Source organism: Pelophylax lessonae, assembly GCF_965119305.1.
Source record: "Pelophylax lessonae genome assembly, chromosome: 8".
Lineage (NCBI taxonomy): Eukaryota > Metazoa > Chordata > Amphibia > Anura > Ranidae > Pelophylax > Pelophylax lessonae.
In genome coordinates this window covers 5,349,746-5,374,635 of record NC_138775.1, presented here as the reverse complement: position 1 = coordinate 5,374,635, position 24,890 = coordinate 5,349,746, and the positions used below count along the sequence as shown (strand labels likewise).

At 38.4% G+C, this 24,890-nt stretch overlaps 1 protein-coding gene across 2 annotated transcripts in view; it reads right to left on the bottom strand.

Annotated features, from left to right (window-relative positions):
• PDE6H (phosphodiesterase 6H) overlaps nt 1-24,890 on the bottom strand; it is a gene marked incomplete at its 3' end in the record, with an annotated part of 169,828 nt that overhangs the window by 120,947 nt on the left and 23,991 nt on the right. Inside the window, exons 3-5 of one of the 2 annotated variants that reach the window (XM_082265074.1) lie at nt 9,751-9,928; nt 6,833-6,873; nt 2,409-3,036 (exon numbers count right to left, since the gene is read on the bottom strand). In XM_082265074.1, coding sequence (XP_082121200.1) covers nt 2,960-3,036; nt 6,833-6,873; nt 9,751-9,896 — 264 coding nt within the window. In that variant the 5' untranslated portion in view covers nt 9,897-9,928. Of the gene's footprint in view, nt 1-2,408; nt 3,037-6,832; nt 6,874-9,750; nt 9,929-24,890 lie in introns of those variants that run through there. The other variant, XM_082265075.1, reaches the window with a different exon arrangement.

The following is a 24,890-nucleotide window of genomic DNA, read 5'->3' as shown; positions in this document are numbered from 1 at the left end:
ATATTTTTTATATTTTATAATAATAATAACATAATTATATAGATATATTTTTGCTTTTTATGTGGATATTATTGATAGAATTATTACATAATTCTATACATTATTTTATTGAATTTTTTTATACATATATTAATAATAATGATAATAATAATAATTATATATAATTTTTTTTTTCATATTATATGTAATTATTTTAACAGATGTCCTACTATGGAGCCCATTGACATGATAGAGAATACATAACACTGTGTTGATCCATTCAGGACATTAGGAAGGGTAAATAATCTGAATATCCACCAAAACACCACATTAGCAAACTTATAAAAATGTCCAAATATTTTTTGAATGACAGGTTCTCTTTAAAATTGTACAATTTTTTTTTTTTTTTTTTTAATCACTGAATTTTAACAGAGCAGTCAACTTTAGAAAATAAGTAAAATCAATGAAAATTGAACTATTCCCTATTTTTTTGGTGGGGGGGGGGGCTCTTTAGTCAACAATCCTGTCTTGCAGCACTGAGGTCCTGGGTTTAAAGTATAACTAAACTCTATCCTAAACATTTCGTATCCTGTTGTAGGCTGACCCTAGTCAGTGTTTTGGACAATTATTTATTTTTTTATTTCTCAATACTCAATACCTCCAATTTCTGCACCTGTGCGGTATTTGTAGGTGCAAGTTCCCCTCCGATGAAGCCGATGTCCCATGATGCCTTGTGCTCCCTGTGGATTACAAAATGTAAGCACTGATGTGCTGACCTCAGCATTGCTGCTTAGGAAGCGTTGTCACCCCAGGACCAGAATTTTTTAAACTGGTGGAATGATTGGGCACAACAGATGAAAACTCAACACCACTGGAAGGGGTGCAGAATAAGTTACTACTTTTTTAAATTCTTTATTAATTGTATTTTTAGTTACACCTTAAATCCCAGCTACTTTCCAAAAATCCTATTTTCGCTTCCTACAACCTTATAAGAAAAATTACTTCTAGGGTTATTTTTAGGTCACTAAATTGCCATTAATATGACTGCGGTACTTCTAAAGGCTCTGTAAAGCGCTATGTTATATGTCAGCTCTATAAATTAGGAATTAATAAATAAATGTTTTTAATTTTTTTTTTATAGAGACAATAATGCACAAATCTGACAAATACTTCTTCAAGGGGGCTATTTGTAGAATGTATTCCTATGTTGCTCAATTCTTGGTTTGTAATAGGTGTGAAATGCTATTTTCTGATATTTATTTATTTTGAAACATTTTTATTTATTTAAAACAACTTAATGTATTTATTTATTTTTTCATGACATTTATTTTTTTCCATTTAATAATTTGTTTTAATTAATTATAATTATTAAAAGAAAGAAAATGGGATTTGTGGGATTTTTAAAGGGTACTAGATATTACATATTTATATATGAAAAAGTCAGATTAAAACGTCATCATTTATTGATTTACAAAATTACAAACTATTCATATTAAAACATACTGTATTTGTATTTTGGAGAATTGAAACACTCACACCATAAATATTTATTTATTATAATTTGGTCCCGATGTACCTCCTATGGTCACACAATACCCTATTGCTTGACTTCATGCAGAAAAGCTGTCTCTGGTTTAACAAAAAATGTGAAGGGTAAGCATGAAATGACCCGACTTCATGAATAATTAAATATGGGAATGTAATTATATTTGTTATGGCTTATGGTCACTATATCATTTGACTTATACCTTATTATTTTTTGATATAGCTTCTAGATCAGAAGTCTCAAACTGGCAGCCCTCCAGCTGTTACAGAACTAGTTCTAGGTTGACTTGTGCCTTTTTTAGCCTGACTATGTAAGTTGTTTTACACAGGAAGGATCTAACATTTATCTAGTGATTCCTCTTTAATATTTTACCAAAATAAAATTGGGTTATATATTGTGTTTTTTTTTTTTTGCATTAAAGTTCAAAAAATTGTCTTCGTACAAATTGCTGAGAAAATACTGTGTGATAAAAAAAACTGCAATGACCGCCATTTTATTCTCCAGGGTCTGTGCAAAAAAAATATATATATGTATATATATATATATATATATATATATATATATATGTGTGTACATATAAGTATATATTAAATAAATATATAAATATTATATATATAATATATATATATATATTAAATAAATACGTATATATATATATATATATATATATATATATATATATATATATATATATGTTCGGGAATCTTCTAGCAACAATAGATGATTTTTACATGTAGGAGAGAAATGCCAGAACTTGATCGGGGCAGGAAGTGGTTAAGGAAGTGAGGGTATACCTGGATAGTATTCAAAACCCAACAAGAGTTCTAACCCTTCCCCAATCCATCCATAAAAAAAAAGTTTTTGGCGTGAAATAAACTTTAAAAACTGCATTTAGTAATATTATTATCTACGGTACATCCGATCTTAGAATGCAAGACTTCAGATACAACTTTTACATCTGAGAAAATATCTATTTCAAATAAAAATTCCTATTTCTCAACTGAGAAGTCGCTCAACAAAAAAACATTCGGAGGTAGAAGAGGCAAAACATTCATTTATAGAGCAATTTTATACATTGTATCTATTTATAGACAAAGCACAAACTATTTAACTTCTAGCGAGAAGCAGGAACACCGTCTGCTATGACCTACACGGCACGGATTGCACAGATTACATCTTTATAAAAAGTTCTATAAATGTGCAATGAAGACTTCATCACGATCTACACCAACTGAGGTCACCAAACATGAAGGAGCAGAGCCCTAGAGGTCGAAGAAAAGCGCTAGTATCTGGTTACTGGACTGGTCGGTTTGCTAGCATTTTACAAAAAAAAACCTCATAGAATCTTGTCATCAACAAGGAAATGAATGGCGTATAAAGTTTTTTTGTTTTTTTGAAAGTTGAAAAAAATTCCTCAGTTCCTCCGATGATCTCTTAGATGATGCCAAACTGTGCCAGCTCGTGTAGCTCTAAGTGACTGAACGCCTCCCAAGGGCAGATGACGGTAATGTCTGCAAAAGAGAAAACAATCTTTTTTCATAATTTTTTTACATTTTTGTGCTTTTTTCATATACATATCTTAGCAGATGGAATGCCTTCTAATTCTTAAAATGTATGTAGGTCATACAACCATGTTACATGTTACACTCTAAGAGTCGGTTCACACTATGGCGACACGACTTCGGGGGTGACTAGTGCATGGACTTCACATAATGGAAGTCAATGCAAGTCGCTCCGACTTCGGCCAAAAGTAGTGCAGGAACTATTTTCTAAGTCGGAGCGACTTGAGTCGCTCCTATTAGAACGGTTCCCATAGCACAGAATGGAGCACGACTTGTCAGGCGACCAAGTCGCCTGACAAGTCGCGCTACAGTGAACCGGGACTAAATATGGGAGAGGCTCTGGTATGAGGAAAGAGATTTCAAATAAAGAGACGAGGCGGATCTATGAGTTTGGTACTTTAAAACCAAATGGTTTGAACATTGATATTGATTTAAATTTCTCCAACTTCTGAATCTGTTCTGTGCCGCATTCTTGGGATGTGAGTTTGTAAAGCTTTGTAAAGCTTTAGAACTAATAACTGGGTTTTTGTAATCTTTACTCTAGGTTTATTATTATTATTATTATTATTGTATTTAATTGCTATTATTTTGTTTCAATATTATAATAATAATAATCTCAATATATAAATATTGATAATTATATCAATATATAAAAATGAATAAATCTATGAAAAAGAAATAAACATATTAAAATAGATACATTAATATTGTAATTTTTATGTTAGATCATCATCAACATCAACCACCCACCATTCACCATCTACCATCCAAAATACAAAAATGAATAAATCAATGAAAAAAATAAATAAATAAATGGGTATTTGTAATCTTTATGCTAGATCATCATCATCCAACATCCATCATCATCATCCAAAATATAAAAATGAACGAGTCAATGAAAAAATAAATAAATAAATGGGTATTTGTAATCTTTATGCTAGATCATCATCATCCAACATCCATCACCATCAACCAAAATACAAAAATGAATGAATTAATTAAAAAATAAATAAATAAATGGGTATTTGTAATAGTGACACAAGATTTTTTTTTAATTGTTATTAGTAGTAGTATTAGTATTATTTAATCAAAATACAAAAATGAATAAATCAATGAAAATGAAATAAACATAATAAAATAAATAAATGGATATCTGTAATCTTTATGCTAGATTATCATCATCATCATCTTTATCAACCACCCACCATCCACCATCTACCATACAAAATACAAAAATGAATAAATCAATGAAAAATTAAAAAAATAAATAAATAAATAAATGGGTATTTGTAATCTTTATGCTAGATCAACATCCTCATCATCATCAACCACCCACCATCCACCATATACCATACAAAACACAAAAATGAATAAATCAATGAAAAGTTAAATAAATAAATGGGTATTTGTAATCTTTATGCTAGATCATCATCATCCAACATCCATCATCATCATCCAAAATATAAAAATGAGCGAGTCAATAAAAAAATAAATAAATAAATGGGTATTTGTATTATTTACACAAGATTTTTTTTTTAATTATTATTATTGGTATTAGTATTTTTTAATCAAAATACAAAAATGAGTAACTCAATAAAAAAAGAAATAGGAATATGATTAAATCAATAAATGGGTATTTGTAATATTTTACACACGTTTTTTTATTATTATATTATTATTATCATATTTATTATTCAATAAAAATACAAAAATGAATAAATCAAGGAAAATGAAAAAACAAAAAAAAATAATAAAATAAATAAATGGATATTTGTAATATTTACACAAGTTTATTATGATGAATTATTATTATTAGTATTAGTATTTAATCAAAATAAAAAAACAAATGAATAAATCAATGAATGAAAAAAAAGAAAAAAACATAACAAAATAAAAATAAATGGGTATTTGTAACTTTTACGCTAGTTTTTTTTATATTATTATTATTATTTATGAAAATATATAATAAAATAAAAAATATTAAGTTGTATCTCTTTTATAATTTCTCAATAAAAATATAAAACTTACATTTCTTTCACCTTGTGAGCATGAAAATCTTGTTTATTTGCCATATTTGGTGTGCCTACACGTGCAAAGTTCTGTTTCTGCTTGCTTCTACCATAATGGAAGAGGCCTCACATGCAATCAAGGCTTTTTCAGCATACCCATGGTCCACTCCAATATGGCAGAAGCAGACACAGGTATGGTACCCAATACTGCATATAAAGTATGTCTAGGGCGAATGTGAATAATTGTGCAAGGATGACCTGCCACTATCTGCATAACCCTTTTCTGATTTTTTACTTTAGCTACGTCTGATAATTTTTGTGTATTTTCTTTTTCTTTTTAATAAGCCAGGAGTGGGGAACAAAATGTACAGTAATATTTTGTTTTCAGTATTAAATTGTATCCATATTTATCTATTTAACCACTTTGCCTCCGCTCACATTGCTGCTACTGCAGCAATGTGGCTCGTTATCGTCCAGCGACGTAGACCTACGTCGCTGGACTCCGCCCCATGTGGGCGGCGCTCGCGCGCCGCCGGAGGCTCGCTCCCGCTGTGTTCAGTCACAGCGGGAGTCGGGCCAGAGGAGGAGCAGCGGCGATCGCGGTCGCTCTTCCACGATCGTCGGGGAATCTAGTTTGGAGATCCGCCCCGCTTGTGTAAACAGAGTGGGCGGATCTCCTAAGTGACAGGGAGTGACAGATCGGAGTGTTCAGCATAGCTGAACATGCGATCTGTCCCTGTGTCACTCAGTCACCTCCCCCACACACGTTAGTAAGCACCAGGCATACATTAACCCCTCCCTCTCCAATAAAATTAACCCCTTCCCTGCCAGTGTCATTTTTACAGTAACAGTGCATATTTATAGCACTGATTACTGCAGTAATGTCACTGGTACCCCCAAAAGTGTCAAAAATGTCAGTTAGGGGTCCGATCTGTCCGCCGCAATGTCGCAGTCCTGCGTTAAAAAAAACACCAAAAATGACAGAAATCTTTCCCTTAGTTAGTAAACGCAATAACTTTTGCGCAAACCAATAAAAATACACTTATTGTGATTTTTTTTTTACCAAACATAGGTAGCAGAAAACAAATTGGCCAAAAATTTAAAAAAATTTAGATTTTTACATTTTTTTGGGGGAATTTCATATACAAAAATGTGAAAAATATTGTTATTTTTTCAAAATAAACGCTATTTTTTTGTTTATAGCGCAAAAAGTAAAAATCGCACGACCGCGCAATTGTCAGTTAAATTCGCACAGCGCCGAATCGCAAAAAGTGGCCTGGACGTAAGACAGCAAAATCCTCCGGTGGTAAAGTGGTTAATATTTATATATTCACCAGGAAGAAAAGCGGAAAGGAAACAAAAGTAAATAACAAGGGAAGGAAAAGGTCCTAAAATCAAATTTTTTTAATTATTCTTTTCCAGAAAAATCCCAGGGATCATTAGGGAAATATCAACTACCATAAGGCTTTAATTTAAAAAAAAAAAATGATTAAATAATAATGGAACTTTATAGAAAATGTATTAAGGCACAGAAAGAGGCAGAATGTTACCATTGCCAAATCACCAGATTACCAGATTACAAGGGAGCTCCATGGTTGTTCGAAATACAGATTTTTTTTTTTTTTTTTACTTTATCTATACTGGAAATCCACCTCCTTCATATTCAATAATTTTAAGGTTTTTGATAAAATGCACTTTTTAGATTCAAAAGAGATATAATCAGATCCATGGCTCACCTGTTCCAAGCCCCTCCATTCCAGGTATGTCGTCACCAAATCTAAAAAATATACATAGAAATGTTATTTTTTTTTTTTTGATTATTATTATTTTTAATTATTATTATATTATATATTTTACAATAAACATTGGTGGGAGGGCTATTTCCTGAAATTAAAAGGACAGGTTTGAAATTTAGGGCCTGGGTGTCAGGTTCCTATGGTAGTGAGCCCTTGTAGAAGGCAAGCTCGGGGTTCCCCAGTGCATAGCCTGCTTCTTCACCAGGGCCCCTGATGGAGGGGATGGACCTGCAGCAGACTGGAAACAGGTCGCGGGCCCCCAGCTACGGCCAGATGAAGATGCTGAGACCACTCATGTGTACAGAGTACAGATGACAGGAAACGGAAGAGGTTCCAGGAAACAAGTCAAGGTCAGAGCACGCAGCGGGCAAGCAAAAATGGTAGACTAAGTCAAAGTGGGCACACAGGAAGTCAGATATAGAATACAATTAAAACATGGGAAAGCGGAAGCATGGAGAAACTAGGAAGTGTGTCAGGCAACGCGAGTTGCACTGGGCATGTATATATACTATCCATAGAGAAGAAGACTGGGATAGGGACCAGGAAGCATTATAAGGGAAAGAGATAAAAATCCACAGTAGAGCAGGCAATGCCCATAGGTGAACACAGAAGCTGGTAGCACATGTGAGTAGAACCAAAGGTCCAGCAGAGGAAGCAAGAACACTGCACTGCAGCAAGAAGGTAAGAATTTCACAAGCAGGAAACTTAAGGCTAAACAATATGTGTCCAACGGGTGGCCTGCACTCTTTGTTGTGGCCTGCAACCTTCTGCTTTGGGATTGCAAGATCATGGGTTTCTGACCCACCATTCCAGAGCATCAGTGTTGTAGATGGAGCCAGCGGTAGGGGAAGCAAGCGGCTGCGAAGGGAGCATGGCAGCATAAAGCCGCTGCTTCCTATACCGGTGCCCATGGGTGTTCAACTGGTGGCTGTCATCCTTTGATGTGGCCCGCAACCTTCTGCCCTGGAATTGCAGGTCAGCAAGGTCACAGGTTGCTGACCCGACACCCCAGAGCATCAGTGTTGTAGATTGAGCCGGCAGTAGAGAAAGCCATGATCCCTCAGCAGCTGCTTGCTTCCTCTACCGCTGGCTTCATCTACAACACTGATGCTCTGGGAGGGCGGGTCAGCAACCTGTGACCTTGCTGACCTGCAATCCAATAGCAGAAGGTTGCGGGCCACATCAAAGGATGACAGCTACAAATTGAACACCCATGGGCACCGGTATAGCAAACAAGAGGGAAGACAGCGCAGGGCCTTCTAAGTGCAGCAATACATTTATTGAAGTATGTGCTGCAGTAACACACTCACATTTAGTCAGTGAATGAGAGGCAGTTGGTCAAGTAATGTTGATCATCAGGAGCATCACTGGAGCGGGTCCTGGCAGTGGAGGCAGTGGATCCCGGTGAGAGCGGCAGGGGAGGGGGGGGTTCCTCCGTGTGTACAGGGACGGCCTCGGTGGTGTCCGCGGGCTCCCCTTCAGCTGGTGGAACGCTGGCACTCGTGGGTCCTGGGATCCTGATGTCACTCCTGGCGGTGATGCGGGACGCTACGCCGACTCGTTATCGGAGCATGCGCTCCTTCTTCAGGCCTTCCCTCTTGTCTCCCCCCAGAGATCTCTTCTGTCTCTTCCGCCGGCAGCCGCTACAGTGGACAGCTACCCCCTGAACTTTGGGGGTCCCCCTACCCCTGGTTGTCTCCCTTCCCCCTCCTCCCCCTCCCCCGGGTCCCCAGGACCAGACTTTATTGAGACCTCTTCTTGCGCCAATTCACCTCTCAACCGGTATAGGAAGCAGCGGTTTTATGCTGCCATGCTCCCTTCGCAGCCGCTTGCTTCCCCTACCACTGGCTCCATCTACAACACTGATGATTTGGGATGGCAGTTCAGCAACCCATGATCTTGCCAACCTGCAATCCTAAAGCAGAAGGTTGCGAGTCACATCAAAGGACGGTGGCCACCGGTTGGGCACCCATGGTATAGCCTGAAGTTTCCTGTTTGTGAAATTCTTACCTCCTTGCTGCAGTGCTTCTGCTGGACCTGTGGTTCTACTCACATGTGCTACCAGCTTCTGTGTTCACCTATGGGCGTTGCCTGCTCTTCTGTGGATTTATCTCCTTTCCTTCTATCACTTCCTGGTCCGTATCCCAGTCTGCTTCTCTGTATACAGTATATGCTCAGTGCAGCTCATGTTGCCTGAGCAACTTCCTAGTTTCTCCATGCTCCCGCTTCTTGTATTCTATGTCTGACTTCCCGTGTACCCACCCTGGCTTCCCCAACCGTTTTTGCTTGCCCCCCGTGTGCTCTGACCTCTGCTCGTTTCCTGGAACCTCTTCTGTCTCCGGCCATCTGTACTCTATAGTGTCGGCTTCTGTCCAAGGTGGAGTTTTACCAAATAAGGGAGGGGCGTACCATCCATACCGACATGTCAGTTAGTAATTTAGTGATGAATGAGAAGAGAGTAGGGGAGAAGCTGAGAAACGGAGAGATAAATTTGGGTTTCATCAGCGATGGTTTTGAAAGCCATGGGAGACTATCCACTGACCTAGGGGGATATGTAGATATAAAATAGAAGGGGTTCAAGGACAGAGTTTTTGGGGATCCCTATGGAAAGATTACATTAGGAAAAGGACTCCCCCGAATATGTTCATATAAGTGGTAGATCATGAACTAAATTTCCACAAATTCTTTTCTGCAGTTGCTATTTGGCAGCTTTCTTTCCTTGTTGGAAAGCCACTTAACAAAACCATCGCTGACCTCGATATGACTTGTATCTAAACTTGATAACAAACTTTGAATTTATACAAATGATTGGCTAAATGTGAAGCTTTCACAAAACAAAAACAGAGCTGTCCATTTACCCTTTGACACCCTTCTTCGGCGGCTTGCTCTTGAACTGACGTGTCTGCCTCTGCTTGAATTTTGGAGGCCCCTTGCGAGGTGTGGTGGGTCCACCTTGGGCACTACCAGGAGCCAAGGCGCTGGCAGCGGGTGAGCTGTTGTTCATAGTCACCAATAGCCGATTCCACTCTCAGATGGCTACATTTAAAAGAAAATACATTGTGTGTTATCATTTGCAACAAAGTTGTGTTAAAGATAGATGGGTTACAATTGGACAGCTTTGGGGGCATAGATTACATAATTGGCCAAATAATGATTTTACTGTCCCTCTCTATTGTTTATTACTGGGGGTTTCAATATTACATTTTTCAGATCTTAAAACGAATTTAATGGTTTGTTTTTTAACCGCTTTACGACCGCCCGCCGCGGTTATACTGCGGTAGGCAGCCGCTCCTGCGCAAACCGCCGTAGGTATACGTCAGTCGCACGCAGGGAGCTAGGGGGCAAGCACGCACCACCGCTCGTCTGCGGGGAAGCCGATGCAGCGGGCAGGCGGCTCCGATTGCTGCCTGACACCGGCGAGCGCTCCTCGCTGAGAGAGAAGGACGGTCGAATGTTGTAAACACAGCTGACCGTTCTTCTCCCTGGAATGATCACAGAGCGCCTGTGATCCTTCTATATAGGAACACACGTCTCTATGGTCATTTCACAAGCCACGCCCCCCCACAGTTAGAGTCACTCCCCTAGGCTCACATTTAACCCCTTGACCACCCACAATGTTAACCCCCTCCCTGCCAAAGTCATTATTACAGTAACAGAGCATATTTTTAGCACTGATTACTGTAGTGATGTCACTGGTCCCCCCAAAAGTGTCAAAAATGTCAGTTAGGGATCTGATCTGTCTGCTGCAATGTCGTAGTCCCGCTAAAAATCGCTGACCGCCGCCATTACTAGTAAGAAAAAAAAAATATTAAAATGACCTAAATCTTTCTCCTAGTTAGTAGACGCGATAACTTTTGCGCATACCAATCAAAATACGCTTATTGCGATTTTTTTTTACCAAAAATATGTAGCAAAAAACAATTTGGCCTAAAATGTTAAATGACAAGTCGCGCTCCCTCGCGGTCCATTGACCGCTACAGGACCCGTTCTAATAGGAGCGACACAAGTCGCTCCGACTTAGAAAAAGGGTCCTGTAGTACTTCGGGGCGACCTTGGAGCGGCTTGCATAGACTTCCATTATGTGAAGTCCCTGCAAGTCCCCCCGAAGTCGTGCAGAGTCGTGTCGCCTTAGGGTGAACCGACTCTAAAACTATCCCGTAGTTTGTAAACGCTATAACTTTTGCGCAAACCAATTATTATACGCTTTTTTGGGATTTTTTTTTATACCATAAATATGTAGCAGAATACAAATTGGCCTTAGATTTTTTTAATGTTTTATTGGGAATGTTTTAGAGCAGAAAGTAGAAAATATTGCGTTTTTTAAAAATTCTCCCATGTATATGTAAAGCGCTGCGTAACTTGACAGCGCTATACAAGTACCTGAAATAAAATAATAATTGACGCTCTTTTTTTGTTTATAGTGCAAAAATGAAAAATCGCACAGGTGATCAAATTCCACCAAAATAAATCTCTATTTGTGGGGAAAAAAGGACGTCAATTGTATTTGGGTACAGCGTCGCACGACCGCGCAATTGTCAGATTAAACAACGCAGTGCCGAATCGCAAAAAATGGCCTGGTCATTAAGGGGGTAAAACCTTCCGGAGCTCAAGTGGTTACAGTAGATGTGATTTATACAATATTATAGACAATTTCTAATACAGTTATCACTAGAGATGTGCGCGATGGAAAAATTTGTTTCGTTTAATTTCTGATTTGTTTTGTTAAGTTAATATTTTCATTTTGTCATGTTTGTTATCTTAGAATGATTCGTTTTCGGAATTGTTTTGTATATTCTAATTAATTTCGTATATTCGTAGTTTTCAAATGGATTTGAAATTCAAATTTATTCAGAATTCAAATTTCGAAAAAGACAGCTATATTCATTCTATTTTATTGTATTCTACTCATTTCTATTCTATTTTTCTATTCTATTCTATTTGTTTCTATTATATAAAGCACCCTAAATAGGAATCATCATCTTATTTCACTTTTATGCTTTACTGTATTTATTGCAATGTGTTTCCATTTCAAATAGATTTTCAAATTAAAATTCATTTTTTTTTTTAATTCCGATAATTTGTTTCATTACCATTTATTTTGGATTCGTTGACATTTGTTACTACTGTGATTCAGACATTTTGGATTTGGGGGAATTAAGAGGTTTACACATGTTTTTGTCATGTCTTTGCTGTACTATTGCTGTATGGTATTTTATTAGTATTGTATCAAATAAAATATATTTTTTATATACAAACTAGTCAGTTTTGTCTCTCAGAGTGGGCTGTTCAGCACTGGTTTAGCCCTTTTGTTTCCTTACAGTATTTTTGGCTATGCTATTTTAGGGTGATGGTGCAGGACCTGATTGGTTGGACGTATATTTTCTGTTTCTGATTCAGAAATTCGGATACATCCAAATCTCTGAATAACTACATTTTCATCCGAATTTCAATTCATAACAAAACAAATAATACATTTCTAGTTTTAACAATTCCAGCACCCTAACTGATTTTCCATAGTTTCAAAAATGATCTTTCTTAAGTTTTTTACAAGGTCATGTGACCATTCATCTCTTCTTCCTGATAGTGGGGGGCGTGGTCAAAGGACTCTGTGCAGGCACACCATGTGCCTGTATTTCATAGACCTTGCAGCCTGAAGAGCAGGAGCTGTATTCAAGAGACAGGATGTGATTGGTCAGGGGCATATTCCAGAGGCAAGCTGTGATTGGTCTGGGGTATGAACCAGAGGAAGGCTGTGATTGGTCAGGGGCATGTGCCAGAGGCAGGCTGTGATTAGGAGGGGGTTTGTTGAAAAGGCAGGATGTGATTGGGAGGGAGTGTGTGCCAGAGGCAGGCTGTGATTGGTCAGGAGCATGTGCCAAAGACAGGTTGTGATTGGGAGGGAGTGTGTGCTAGAGGCAGGCTGTGATTGGTCAGCAGCATGTGCCAAAGACAGGCTGTGATTGGGAGGGAGTGTGTGCCAGAGGCAGGCTGTGATTGGGAGGGAGTGTGTGCCAGAGGCAGGCTGTGATTTGGAGGGAGTGTGTGCCAGAGGCAGACTGTGATTGGGAGGGAGTGTGTGCCAGAGGCAGGCTGTGATTGGAAGGGAGTGTGTGCCACAGGCAGGCTGTGATTGGGAGGGAATGTGTTCCAGAGGCAGACTGTGATTGGGAGGGAGTGTGTGTCAGAGGCAGGCTGTGTATGGGAGGGAGTGTGTGCCAGAGGCAGGCTGTGTATGGGAGGGAGTGTGTGCCAGAGGCAGGCTGTGATTTGGAGGGAGTGTGTGTCAGAGGCAGACTGTGATTGGGAGGGAGTGTGTGTCAGAGGCAGACTGTGATTGGGAGGGAGTGTGTGCCAGAGGCAGGCTGTGATTGGGAGGGAATGTGTTCCAGAGGCATGCTGTGATTGGGAGGGAGTGTGTGTCAGAGGCAGGCTGTGATTGGGAGGGAGTGTGTGTCAGAGGCAGGCTGTGATTGGGAAGGGGTGTGTACCAGAGGCAGGCTGTGATTGGGAGGGAGTGTGTACCAGAGGCAGGCTGTCATCGGGAGGGGGTGTGTACCAGAAGCAGACTGTCTTTGGAAGGGGGTGTGTACCACAGGCAGGCTGTGATTGGCCAAGGGCCATGAAGGCTGAACAAACTACCCAATCCAGGCATGCTGTGTGTCTGCACAGTGTCCTGTACCTCTGAACGGTGAGCCAAAAGATGAAAACTGACCACCTAACACAGATCAGTTTCTGCACTTTGTGTGGTCAGTTTAGAACAAGGAAGGAAGGTGACTGGCAGCCTGCCAGTCACCTTCCTTCCTTGTTCTAAACTGACCACGCAAAGTGCAGAAACTGATCTGTGTTAGGTGGTCAGTTTTCATCTTTTGGCTCACCGTGGCAGGAACAACCAGGAACTTCAGATGCAACAAATAAATGAAAATAATAGAGACTCTGATTTATAACATTCACATACAGCGAAAACACACAAAATAAATAGACTTAGAGTATTATAAAATTTAACTCAGCTTTACAGAATATTTACTAAACATACAGCAGCATTTATGAAGACGTTTTTCCTTATTTGGTGCATTACTGTTTTCCGGACACTAGATGTCTCTGGTGCTACGATAACACATTCCTAGTCGCTGCAACATCTCCTTTTAGAGATCCAAATAATAAACTGACTTTCTGAAGTCTTTTATATTTTTGGTGGTCACAGACATAAACAATAATTAAATCAAATATTTAATTAAAAAAATAATTACTTTATCATTTCTAGGACTTTAACCTGAACGATGGTAAGTGCAGCATATTGTCCTGCATGGTCAGTGACCATATGGTAGGCTTGGTCAGAATAGAAAGCTTCTGGATGCCATATATGTCATATAGATGCCTTTATATGGATTTTAGGATTTGTAATGTATTAGTAAAGAGATCCTAATGGCAAATATAATCTCAGTAACAAAGTATTTTTTTTAACCACTTAAGCCCCGGAAGATTTGACCCCCTTCCTGACCAGGGGGTTTTTTGCGATTTATTACTGCATGACTTTAACAGACAATTGCACGGTCGCGCGACGCTGTACCTAAACGAATTTGACGTCCTTTCTTTTCCCACAAACAGAGCTTTCTTTTGGTGGTATTTGATCACCTGTGCGATTTTTTCATCATGCGCTATAAACAAAAGAAGAGCATCAATTTTGCAAAAATAACAATATTTTTCACATTTTTTTATATGAAATTCCCCAAAAAAAATGTAAAAATCAAAATTTTTTAACATTTTCGGCCAATTTGTTTTATGCTACATATGTTTGGTAAAAAAAAAAAAAAAACGCAAAAAGCGTACTTTGATTGGTTTGCGCAAAAGTTATCGCGTTTACTAACAAAGGGAAAGATTTTTGTCATTTTTGGTGAAAAGAGTAATGGCGGCGATCTGCGTTTTTTTTTGCGGTACTGTGACATTGTGGTGGACAGATCGGACCCCTGACTGACATTTTTGACACTTTTGGGGGTACCAGTGACATTACTGCAGTAATCAGTGCTATACATATGCACTGTTACTGTAAAAATGACACTGGCAGGGAAGGGGTTAACTGTATTGGAGAGGGAGGGGTTAAGTGTGTCCTAGGGGGTGCTTCTAACTGTGGTTGGACATGGCTACTGGTGTAAAAACAGAGATCAATGGTCCTACATAGTAGAACCGTCTGATCTCCATTTTTACACAGGGGAGAATGACAGGCGGCTTGTTTACATCAGCCGCCTGCCTTTCTCCCTTCCCAGCGAACGATCGCGAGTGACCGGCGGACATCGGGTCTGCCGGTCACACGCACTGACTTGTTAGGGAACGACCCGGGGCGGGCGCGCTCCGGGGCGGGCGCGCGCTCGCCCGCTATTGGCTCACAAGCGAGTGACAGGCTAGTGACGTACCGGTACGTCACTTTGCCTGGCCGGGGCTGACTGCCGCAGTATATGTACTTGCGGTGGTCGGCAAGTGGTTAAAACAATAAATAACTTATTAGGATTTTATCTCCCTGAGGGATTTCCTTCCCAGTATGTTTTAGTTCTTGCAAAATGCCAAAAGCCTGTTGATGGGAGCTTCTTTGTCACTTATGACCTCCAGACTTTTCCCATTCTGACCATGTTTATCCATCTACCTGATGTCCTCCAAGCAGACTAAGGACTGGGCAACTCTGAACATAGAGAATGACCGGCTATTCTCAACCAGGGTTCCTTATGCCTCGTTTCCACTGAGCGGTACAGTTCAGTACGGTTCGGAACGGTACACCTTGACCAGGCTTGCGTTTCCACAGTACCTCAACAGAGTAGCTCCACCCTGTTGGTACGGTACTAATGTGCTTGGTACCCCAACGAAAGGGTCCCAAAAAAATGGTACGATGCAGTTCGGAATTAGGGTACCATGCACAACTTTTGACAATGGAAATGGCAAAAAATGTGTACCGTACCGCTCAGTGGGATGCTGTGATATTAGATATAGGGGAGGCTGTGATATTAGATATAGGGGAGGCTGTGATATTAGATATAGGGGAGGCTGTGATATTAGATATAGGGGAGGCTGTGATATTAGATATAGGGGAGGCTGTGATATTAGATGTAGGGGAGGCTGTGATATTAGATATAGGGGAGGCTGTGATATTAGATATAGGGGAGGCTGTGATATTAGATATAGGGGAGGCTGTGATATTAGATGTAGGGGAGGCTGTGATATTAGATATGGGGTAAGCTGTGATATTAGATATAGGGGAGGCTGTGATATTAGATGTAGGAGAGGCTGTGATATTAGATATAGGGGAGGCTGTGATATTAGATATAGGGGAGGCTGTGATATTAGATATAGGGTGGGCTGTGATATTAGATATGGGGTAAGCTGTGATATTAGATATAGGGGAGGCTGTGATATTAGATGTAGGAGAGGCTGTGATATTAGCTATAGGGTGGGCTGTGATATTAGATATAGGGGAGGCTGTGATATTAGATGTAGGGGAGGCTGTGATATTAGATATGGGGTAAGCTGTGATATTAGATATAGGGGAGGCTGTGATATTAGATGTAGGAGAGGCTGTGATATTAGATATAGGGTGGGCTGTGATATTAGATATAGGGGAGGCTGTGATATTCGATGTAGGGGGGGCTGTGATATTAGATATAGGGGAGGCTGTGATATTAGATGTAGGGGAGGCTGTGATATTAGATATAGTGCAGGCTGTGATATTAGATATAGGGTGAGCTGTGATATTAGATATAGGGTAAGATGTGATATTAGATATAGGGGAGGCTGTGATATTAGATATAGGGGAGGCTGTGATATTAGATATAGGGGAGCCTGTGATATTAGATATAGGGGAGGCTGTGATATTAGATATAGGGTAAGATGTGATATTAGATATAGGGGAGGCTGTGATATTAGATGTAGGAGAGGCTGTGATATTAGATATAGGGTGGGCTGTGATATTAGATATAGGGGAGGCTGTGATATTAGATATAGGGGAGGCTGTGATATTAGATATAGGGGAGGCTGTGATATTAGATATAGGGGAGGCTGTGATATTAGATATAGGGTAAGATGTGATATTAGATATAGGGGAGGCTGTGATATTAGATGTAGGAGAGGCTGTGATATTAGATATAGGGGAGGCTGTGATATTAGATGTAGGGGGGGGCTGTGATATTAGATATAGGGGAGGCTGTGATATTAGATGTAGGGGAGGCTGTGATATTAGATATAGGGGAGGCTGTGATATTAGATATAGGGTGGGCTGTGATATTAGATATAGGGGAGGCTGTGATATTAGATATAGGGGAGGCTGTGATATTAGATATAGGGGAGGCTGTGATATTAGATATAGGGGAGCCTGTGATCTTAGATATAGGGGAGGCTGTGATATTAGATATAGGGGAGCCTGTGATATTAGATATAGGGGAGGCTGTGATATTAGATATAGGGTAAGCTGTGATATTAGATATAGGGGAGGCTGTGATATTAGATATAGGGGAGGCTGTGATATTAGATATAGGGTAAGATGTGATATTAGATATAGGGGAGGCTGTGATATTAGATGTAGGAGAGGCTGTGATATTAGATATAGGGTGGGCTGTGATATTAGATATAGGGGAGGCTGTGATATTAGATATAGGGGAGGCTGTGATATTAGATATAGGGTGGGCTGTGATATTAGATATGGGGTAAGCTGTGATATTAGATATAGGGGAGGCTGTGATATTAGATGTAGGAGAGGCTGTGATATTAGATATAGGGTGGGCTGTGATATTAGATATAGGGGAGGCTGTGATATTAGATGTAGGGGAGGCTGTGATATTAGATATGGGGTAAGCTGTGATATTAGATATAGGGGAGGCTGTGATATTAGATGTAGGAGAGGCTGTGATATTAGATATAGGGGAGGCTGTGATATTAGATGTAGGGGGGGCTGTGATATTAGATATAGGGGAGGCTGTGATATTAGATGTTGTAATTGGTAGTTTACGTTTATTTTATACAATATGAGAAGCTCCTTTGGCCCAATGCTGCTCTGGGAAATTCTCTTCCCATGCCATTGGTCCTCCAGTCCCAGGAAGGTCCCAGGAAGGTCGTCTTCTATGTTTTCTGACTCATTAAATGAGATTATTCTGTTTTCCAGAACTCTCCAGAACATTTGGGATTTGCTCTCAGGTAATCCCCTCTCTCTATAATTAAAAACCTTTTACCTGATCCCATTATTCCCTGAGATCCAATCATCAAAGGTCACAAGGGTTATGTAAAATAAATGTAACGACATAATCTGTCCCCGCTGACGTTCGCTCTCTAATTGGATAAAAGGCGCAAATTAGGATTCCTTGAAAGCCGGGATTAAAGCGGTGCGCTGAGGGCCCATTTCTATCTATGGAGTGCGGGAATGTGCGCCACCCTGCAATGTGCTGCAATGCACGCCACTTGTTGTGCCATTCATTTTTAGTATCTCCTCCTCAACACAATAAGACAAGGCACTTGTATTGCACGCATTGTTGGCACGTTGTGGCGCCGTTCATTTTGAATAACACCCCAAATCTCTCTGATTTATGGCCACGCCCCATAGTGCATTTTGTGCTTCACTTTAAAAAAAGTCACAGCAAGTCCAAATTTTGGGACATGAAGCTCATTATTTTCCATAGGCCGCCTTAATGTAAGTCACGTCAAGGCATGACAGAATGTAAATTTACACAAAAGTAAACCGGCCCTAAAAATGTTTTATGATTTTACCACCAAAATAAAGGAAAACATGACGTTCCTGGCCGGCTGATTTCACATATTTGGATGACGGTTCCAATAATTATCCCTCCCAATTGAATCTTTTTGATCTATAGCACATGATCTTTTTTTCTTTTTTTTTTTTTTTTTTGACACACCCAATGAGGTGTCAGCCTTTGCAACTGTTGTTCACACCACAAAGACGCACTCCAGATCTGTTCCAGATGCGTTTTTGCATGCGTGTTAACACGTTGTTGGTGCATTCTAGTGCGTTTTTTATTCATTTTTGGATGCATTCCAGATGCTTTTTTTTCTTCTTTTTTTCCTGTCTTACTTATCAGACCCAATTCAAAGGGTGTTTTTTATGCATTTTTGGGTGCTTTTTTTTTCTTTTTTCCTGTTTTTATTTTCAGGGCCTTCACAGTGCATTTTTTATACATTTCTGGATGCATTGCAGATGCTTTTTTTTTCTTCCTGTCTTACTTATCAGGCCCAATTCACAGGGTGTTTTTTTTTATTCATTTTTGGATGCATTCCAGATGCTTTTTTTCTTGTTTTTCTTTTCAATGCCAGTTCACGGTGCGTTTTTTATGCATTTTTGGATGCATTCCAGATGCTTTTTTTTCTTCTTTTTCCCTGTTTTCCTTTTCAGGGCCTTCACAGTGCGTTTTTTGATGCAGTCCAGTGCATCCCCCCCCCCTTTTTTTTCTTAATCTTAAATAAGGACCCGTGCTCCAGTGCGTTTTGGTACATTTTTTTATGTGTTTTGCCACGTTCCAGTACAGTCCAGTGCAGGAAAAAAATCCAGCATGCTCTACTATTTTTTTCTGGAACTGGAAAGCCCTGCAACTTACTGCACTGGTGTGAACTATGCCTTTGAAAACCATATAAACCTACAATCCATGCTTTTTCAATGCAGAAAAGAAATTAACGGGACTGCATGTGGTGTGAACTGGCAGTCCCTTTACTGGGGTCCGGTGTGTTTGTGCATTTGTTATGCATTTTACTGCGTTTCAATACAGTCCAGTGCAGGAAAAATTGCAGCATGTTCTACTATTTTTTCTGGAACTGGAAAGCCCTGCAACTTACTGCACTGGTGTGAACTATGGCTTTGAAAACCATATAAACCTATTATCCATGCTTTTTTGATGCAAAAAAAAAAAACGCTCTGGACTGCATGTGGTGTGAACTGGCAATCACTGTACTGGGGTCCAGGGTGTTTGTGATGCGTTTTTGATGCGTTTCAGTGCAATCAGGTGCATTTTTATGCATTTTACTACGTTCCAATACAGGCCAGTGCAGGGAAAAATGCAGCATGTTCTACTATTTTTTCTGGAACTGGAAAGCCCTGCAACTTACTGCACTGGTGTGAACTATGCCTTTGAAAACCATATAACCTACAATCCATGCTCTTTCGATACAGAAAAAAAAAAAAAAAAAAACGCTCTGGACTGGATGTGGTGTGAACGGACAGTCATTGTACTGGAGTCCAGTGCATTTTTTTATGCATTTTTGATGTGTTTCAGTGCATTTTTTATGCATTTTACTGCGTTCCAGTACAGTCCAATGCAGGGAAAATCCAGCATGTTCTACTTTTTTTTTCCTGGAACTGGAAAGCCCTGAAACTGCTAGCACTGGTGTGAACTATGCCATTGGAAACCATAGAACCTACTATCCATGCGTTTTTGATGCAGAAAAAAATGCACTGAACTGCATGTGGTGTAAACTGGCCCTAAAACAATTTTGCAAAAATTACACCGCTATTACACTGTTAGTCACTTGGGTGTTCACATTTAGTGCCGGTTCACACTATAGCTTGTGCGGCGATCGCATGTAATATCAGAGCGCACTGCACCTTCATTACATGCGATCGGATGTGCAGTGCGAATTCAGCCATACACTTTGTATGGCTAAATTCGCACTGCACCCGCACAAAAGTCGCACATGACCCTTTTTTTCAGCCGCATCAGGATCGGATCACACAGTGGTTCATACTTGTGCGATCCGATCCTGTGTGAACTGTCAGATCGCACTGCAATATGCGATCAAACTGGGGGTGTCGTTAACATTTAATTGACACCCCCAGCGTATCGCATATGGCAGTGTGAACTGCCAGATGTGCGTTTGCGATGCGGGAACACGCTGCGAATTTGCAGCCTTCCCCTATCGTACAAGTGTGACCCGGCACTTAATATTGAATGGCGAGACACCAAGAAAGAGTTATAAAAAGTATTTATAATAATCTATAATGTATCATTTATAATAAAAACAATGCAGACCAAATTCACGACACAATGTATATGAATTACTAAAAATTATATGGAAACTATCCGTATTTTAATGTTTGCATGATTTGTGTTGTTCAGTGATTTTTTAACCATCATTTAAAGTTTATGAACAACCCAAAAAAGTCAAAGAAATCCTTTTATTCAGTCAAGAGTTAGGCTGGCCATACATGTTACATTTTCTTGTACAATTTTCTGTTAGATTTACCAAAAACCACATAATATGAGGTCAAAACTAAGCAACACTTGCAATTGTATCCAGTTAGGCAGGCCATTGTTTGTACTACATAGTGAAAGGTAAATCTAAAGAAAATTGTAAGAAAATTGTATAATGTATGGCCAGCCGTAGAGACCTGCAATGCAGAGTATTGTGTGGTGAATGGTAGAAAGCAGATATTACCAATGAGGCTCGGGGGACACCTATGTGTTTTTTTTTTTTTTTGGTTTCTTTTTGCAGAAATGCACTACAGATCATTTACCATGGTTTCCTATGGGACACGGTTCACATATTTTTGCTTTTTTCAGCTGCTTTGTTTTTGGAAAGGGTCAGGGACTTTTTTTTTAAAAAAAGCAAAACGGTGCTTTTTTTGGTTCAATAGACTTCAATGGAGAAACTGCAGATAAGCATGTAGCGCGTTTTGCTGTGATTTTGCCTCAATTTGAATTTGGCATTTTTTTTCTTTACTCTGTTCAACAACAAATTGGCCAAAAAGAAGCATAAAAAATGCAAAACGCATAACGTTAAAAAAATGTGTTAAAAATGCGCATGTAAAAATGCAAAAAGCATTGCAGAAACGGATCAAAAGCAAACTGCATAGGTGTGAACCAGGCCTAAAATGGGGTACACACTATAAGAAAATTGGGAGAATGGGAGAACGATCGTCTGATTTTCCTCGTTGTTTCACAGCAAATCGGAACCGATGAAAGGAAATTTGTATGAAAATTATCGAACGACAAAGGCTTTTTTTTTTTTTTTTTTTTTTTTTTTATTGTTTCTGAACATGAGCAGTTTTTCTGCTTTTCTTGTACAAAAATCGTACAAAAACAGTACACATTAAACAAAAATCGTTCCTTTTTTCCATACGAGAAAAGTTTTGGAGTTTGTCCCTTTTTTTTGGAATTTTGGAACGAAAATTCAGAATCACCTTTCAAAAGTTGTGAAGACACTGTTGTTGGATGAAAATGTTTGCCCGATTTTCTTATAGAGTGTACGAGCCTTTAGTCATTATAAACAGGAATATATATAAATTAATAGTGATTATAAACAGGAATATATATATATATATATATATATATATATATATATATATATATATATATATATATATATATAAACTAAAAGGGATTATAAACAGGAATATATATAAACGTATTGTGATTATAAATAGGAATATATATATATATAAATTAATAGTAAATATAAACAGGAATATATATAAATTAATAGTGAATATAAACAAGAATATATATAAATTAATAGTGAATATAAACATGAATATATATAAATTAATAGTGATTATAAACAGGAATATATATATAAACTAATAGGGATTATAAACAGGAATATATATAAACTAATAGGGATTATAAACAGGAATATATATATAAACGTATTGTGATTATAAATAGGAATATATATATAAATTAATAGTAAATATAAACAGGAATATATATAAATTAATAGTGAATATAAACAAGAATATATATAAATTAATAGTGAATATAAACAGGAATATATATAAATTAATCGTGAATATAAACAGGAATATATATAAATTAATAGTGAATATAAACAGGAATATATATAAATTAATAGTGAATATAAACAGGAATATATATAAATTAATAGTGATTATAAACAGGAATATATATAAATTAATAGTGAATATAAACAGGAATATATATAAATTAATAGTGAATATAAACAGGAATATATATAAATTAATAGTGAATATAAACAGGAATATATATATAAATTAATAGTGAATATAAACAGGAATATATATAAATTAATAGTGAATATAAACAGGAATATATATAAATTAATAGTGAATATAAACAGGAATATATATAAATTAATAGTGAATATAAACAGGAATATATATAAATTAATAGTGAATATAAACAGGAATATATATAAACGAACGCATTGTTCCTAATCTACATTAACAAATATATTCTTAAAAGCAAAGAACATTTTGAACATGTTCCTATTCATGATGTAATTCATGCTCAATACTTTGTTACTTTGATTTTTTTCAATAAACTTGTATTGTAAAAAAATAAAAATAAATAAAGAACAGCTTCTACAGATAATCCTCCAGTACAACTTGTTACAAAATATATCAAATGTTTCCACCAGAAAGGAGCAAATATTCATCTTTCAATTTAAACTAAAAAGTGTGAGTCTCTTAACAATCTCAGCCTATAGTGAATTATATACAGTAAATCCTTGGATTAGGAGTATAATTTGTTCCCGGAACATGCTTGTAATCCAAAGCACTCGTAAATCAAAGCGAATTTCCCCCATAATAAATCATGGAAACTCAGATGATTCGTTCCACAACCATTTAATAATGCGTCATTCCTTTTATAGTCCATATTAAAAGATTATAGCAATGTGATTGGTTGTGTAACCATAAAATGTCCATCCACAAATGGCGCCCCCACAAGGGGATGAGAAGCAAAATCCAGCAGGAACAGAGTATAAAAGAGAAGAGAGGCGCCTCTAAGTGTAGCAGTATGGTTACATTTAATGAAGGTTCAACATTTAGCAACTTACATGGTTGATGAATAAAAGAGGCACAACTAAGTATGCAGGCATCCGGGGTAAAGCTGTCCACATAGACCATCCTCTGCACCGCCGGCTTTCACCGCCGTCAGTCTACAGCCATGACCGGGAAGACTACCCTGCAGTAGAGCGATCTGAAAGCGAGGCTTGAAGCGCTTGTGGAGCGCAGTGTGGAAGGGATGATGTAGATGGCGGTGCGTGGACAGCTTTAACCCGGATGCCTGCCTTCTTCAGCCCCGTACACACGCGTCGATAGTTGGCCGTGAATTTTCGGCCAACGTCCGATCTGCCAATTTTCGGCTTGTTAGTATGATGCTTCCAACAACCGACTCCGACTTTTCTGCCGAAAAAAATCTGGTGTGCAGGCTATAAAATTTTTGTTGGCCGTCACCACAACGGCCAATTTTCCGTCAGTCAGTACAGATTTCGGCAGACAAAAATCTGATGAGCAAGACTGGGCATGCTCAGAGAAGAAAGAACACACGGAAAGTAAACCAGCACATGACATCACTTCTGAAGTTGGTTTTTGTTGGCCGAGAAAATTTGTGTGCAGTCTAGGCACATTCCAACCAACAAAACACCACTCTGCACAAAAGTCGGGCGATCGGTCGGCCGATAATCGTTGCATGTGTACGAGGCATTAGATGTGCCTCTTTTTATCACCAACCATGTGAGTTGCTAAATGTTGAACCTTCATTGAATATAACAAAAATTGCTACAGTTAGGGGCACCTCTCTTCTCTCTTATACTCAGTTGTGACATGACGCTACTTGTATATCGCTTGTTTATCAAGTCAAAATTTATAATAAAATGTTGCTTGTCTTGCAAAATGCTCTCAAACCAATGTTTTACTCTATAAGGATATTGTAATAATCTGTGCATTTATATCATCTATATACAGGAATGTAGAGGTACAAACTCCGCTCCCCTAAACTACCAAACAAATATATCTCCTAATGACAAATAACAGCTGCTGCAATTATTCCTCAAGTACAATATAAATGATATAAAAGTTAGCTACAATGTTGCACTCATAAAGATTCCCCGAATGTACAAAATAACTCAAAGGTGCAAATATTTGCTTCATAATATAAACAACTGAGTGCAAAATATCATAATATAATAATCTCAGCCTTATGCTGGCCATACACGCACAGAATTTCGGCCGTTTGCAGACTGAACAATTATTCGTCGGTCG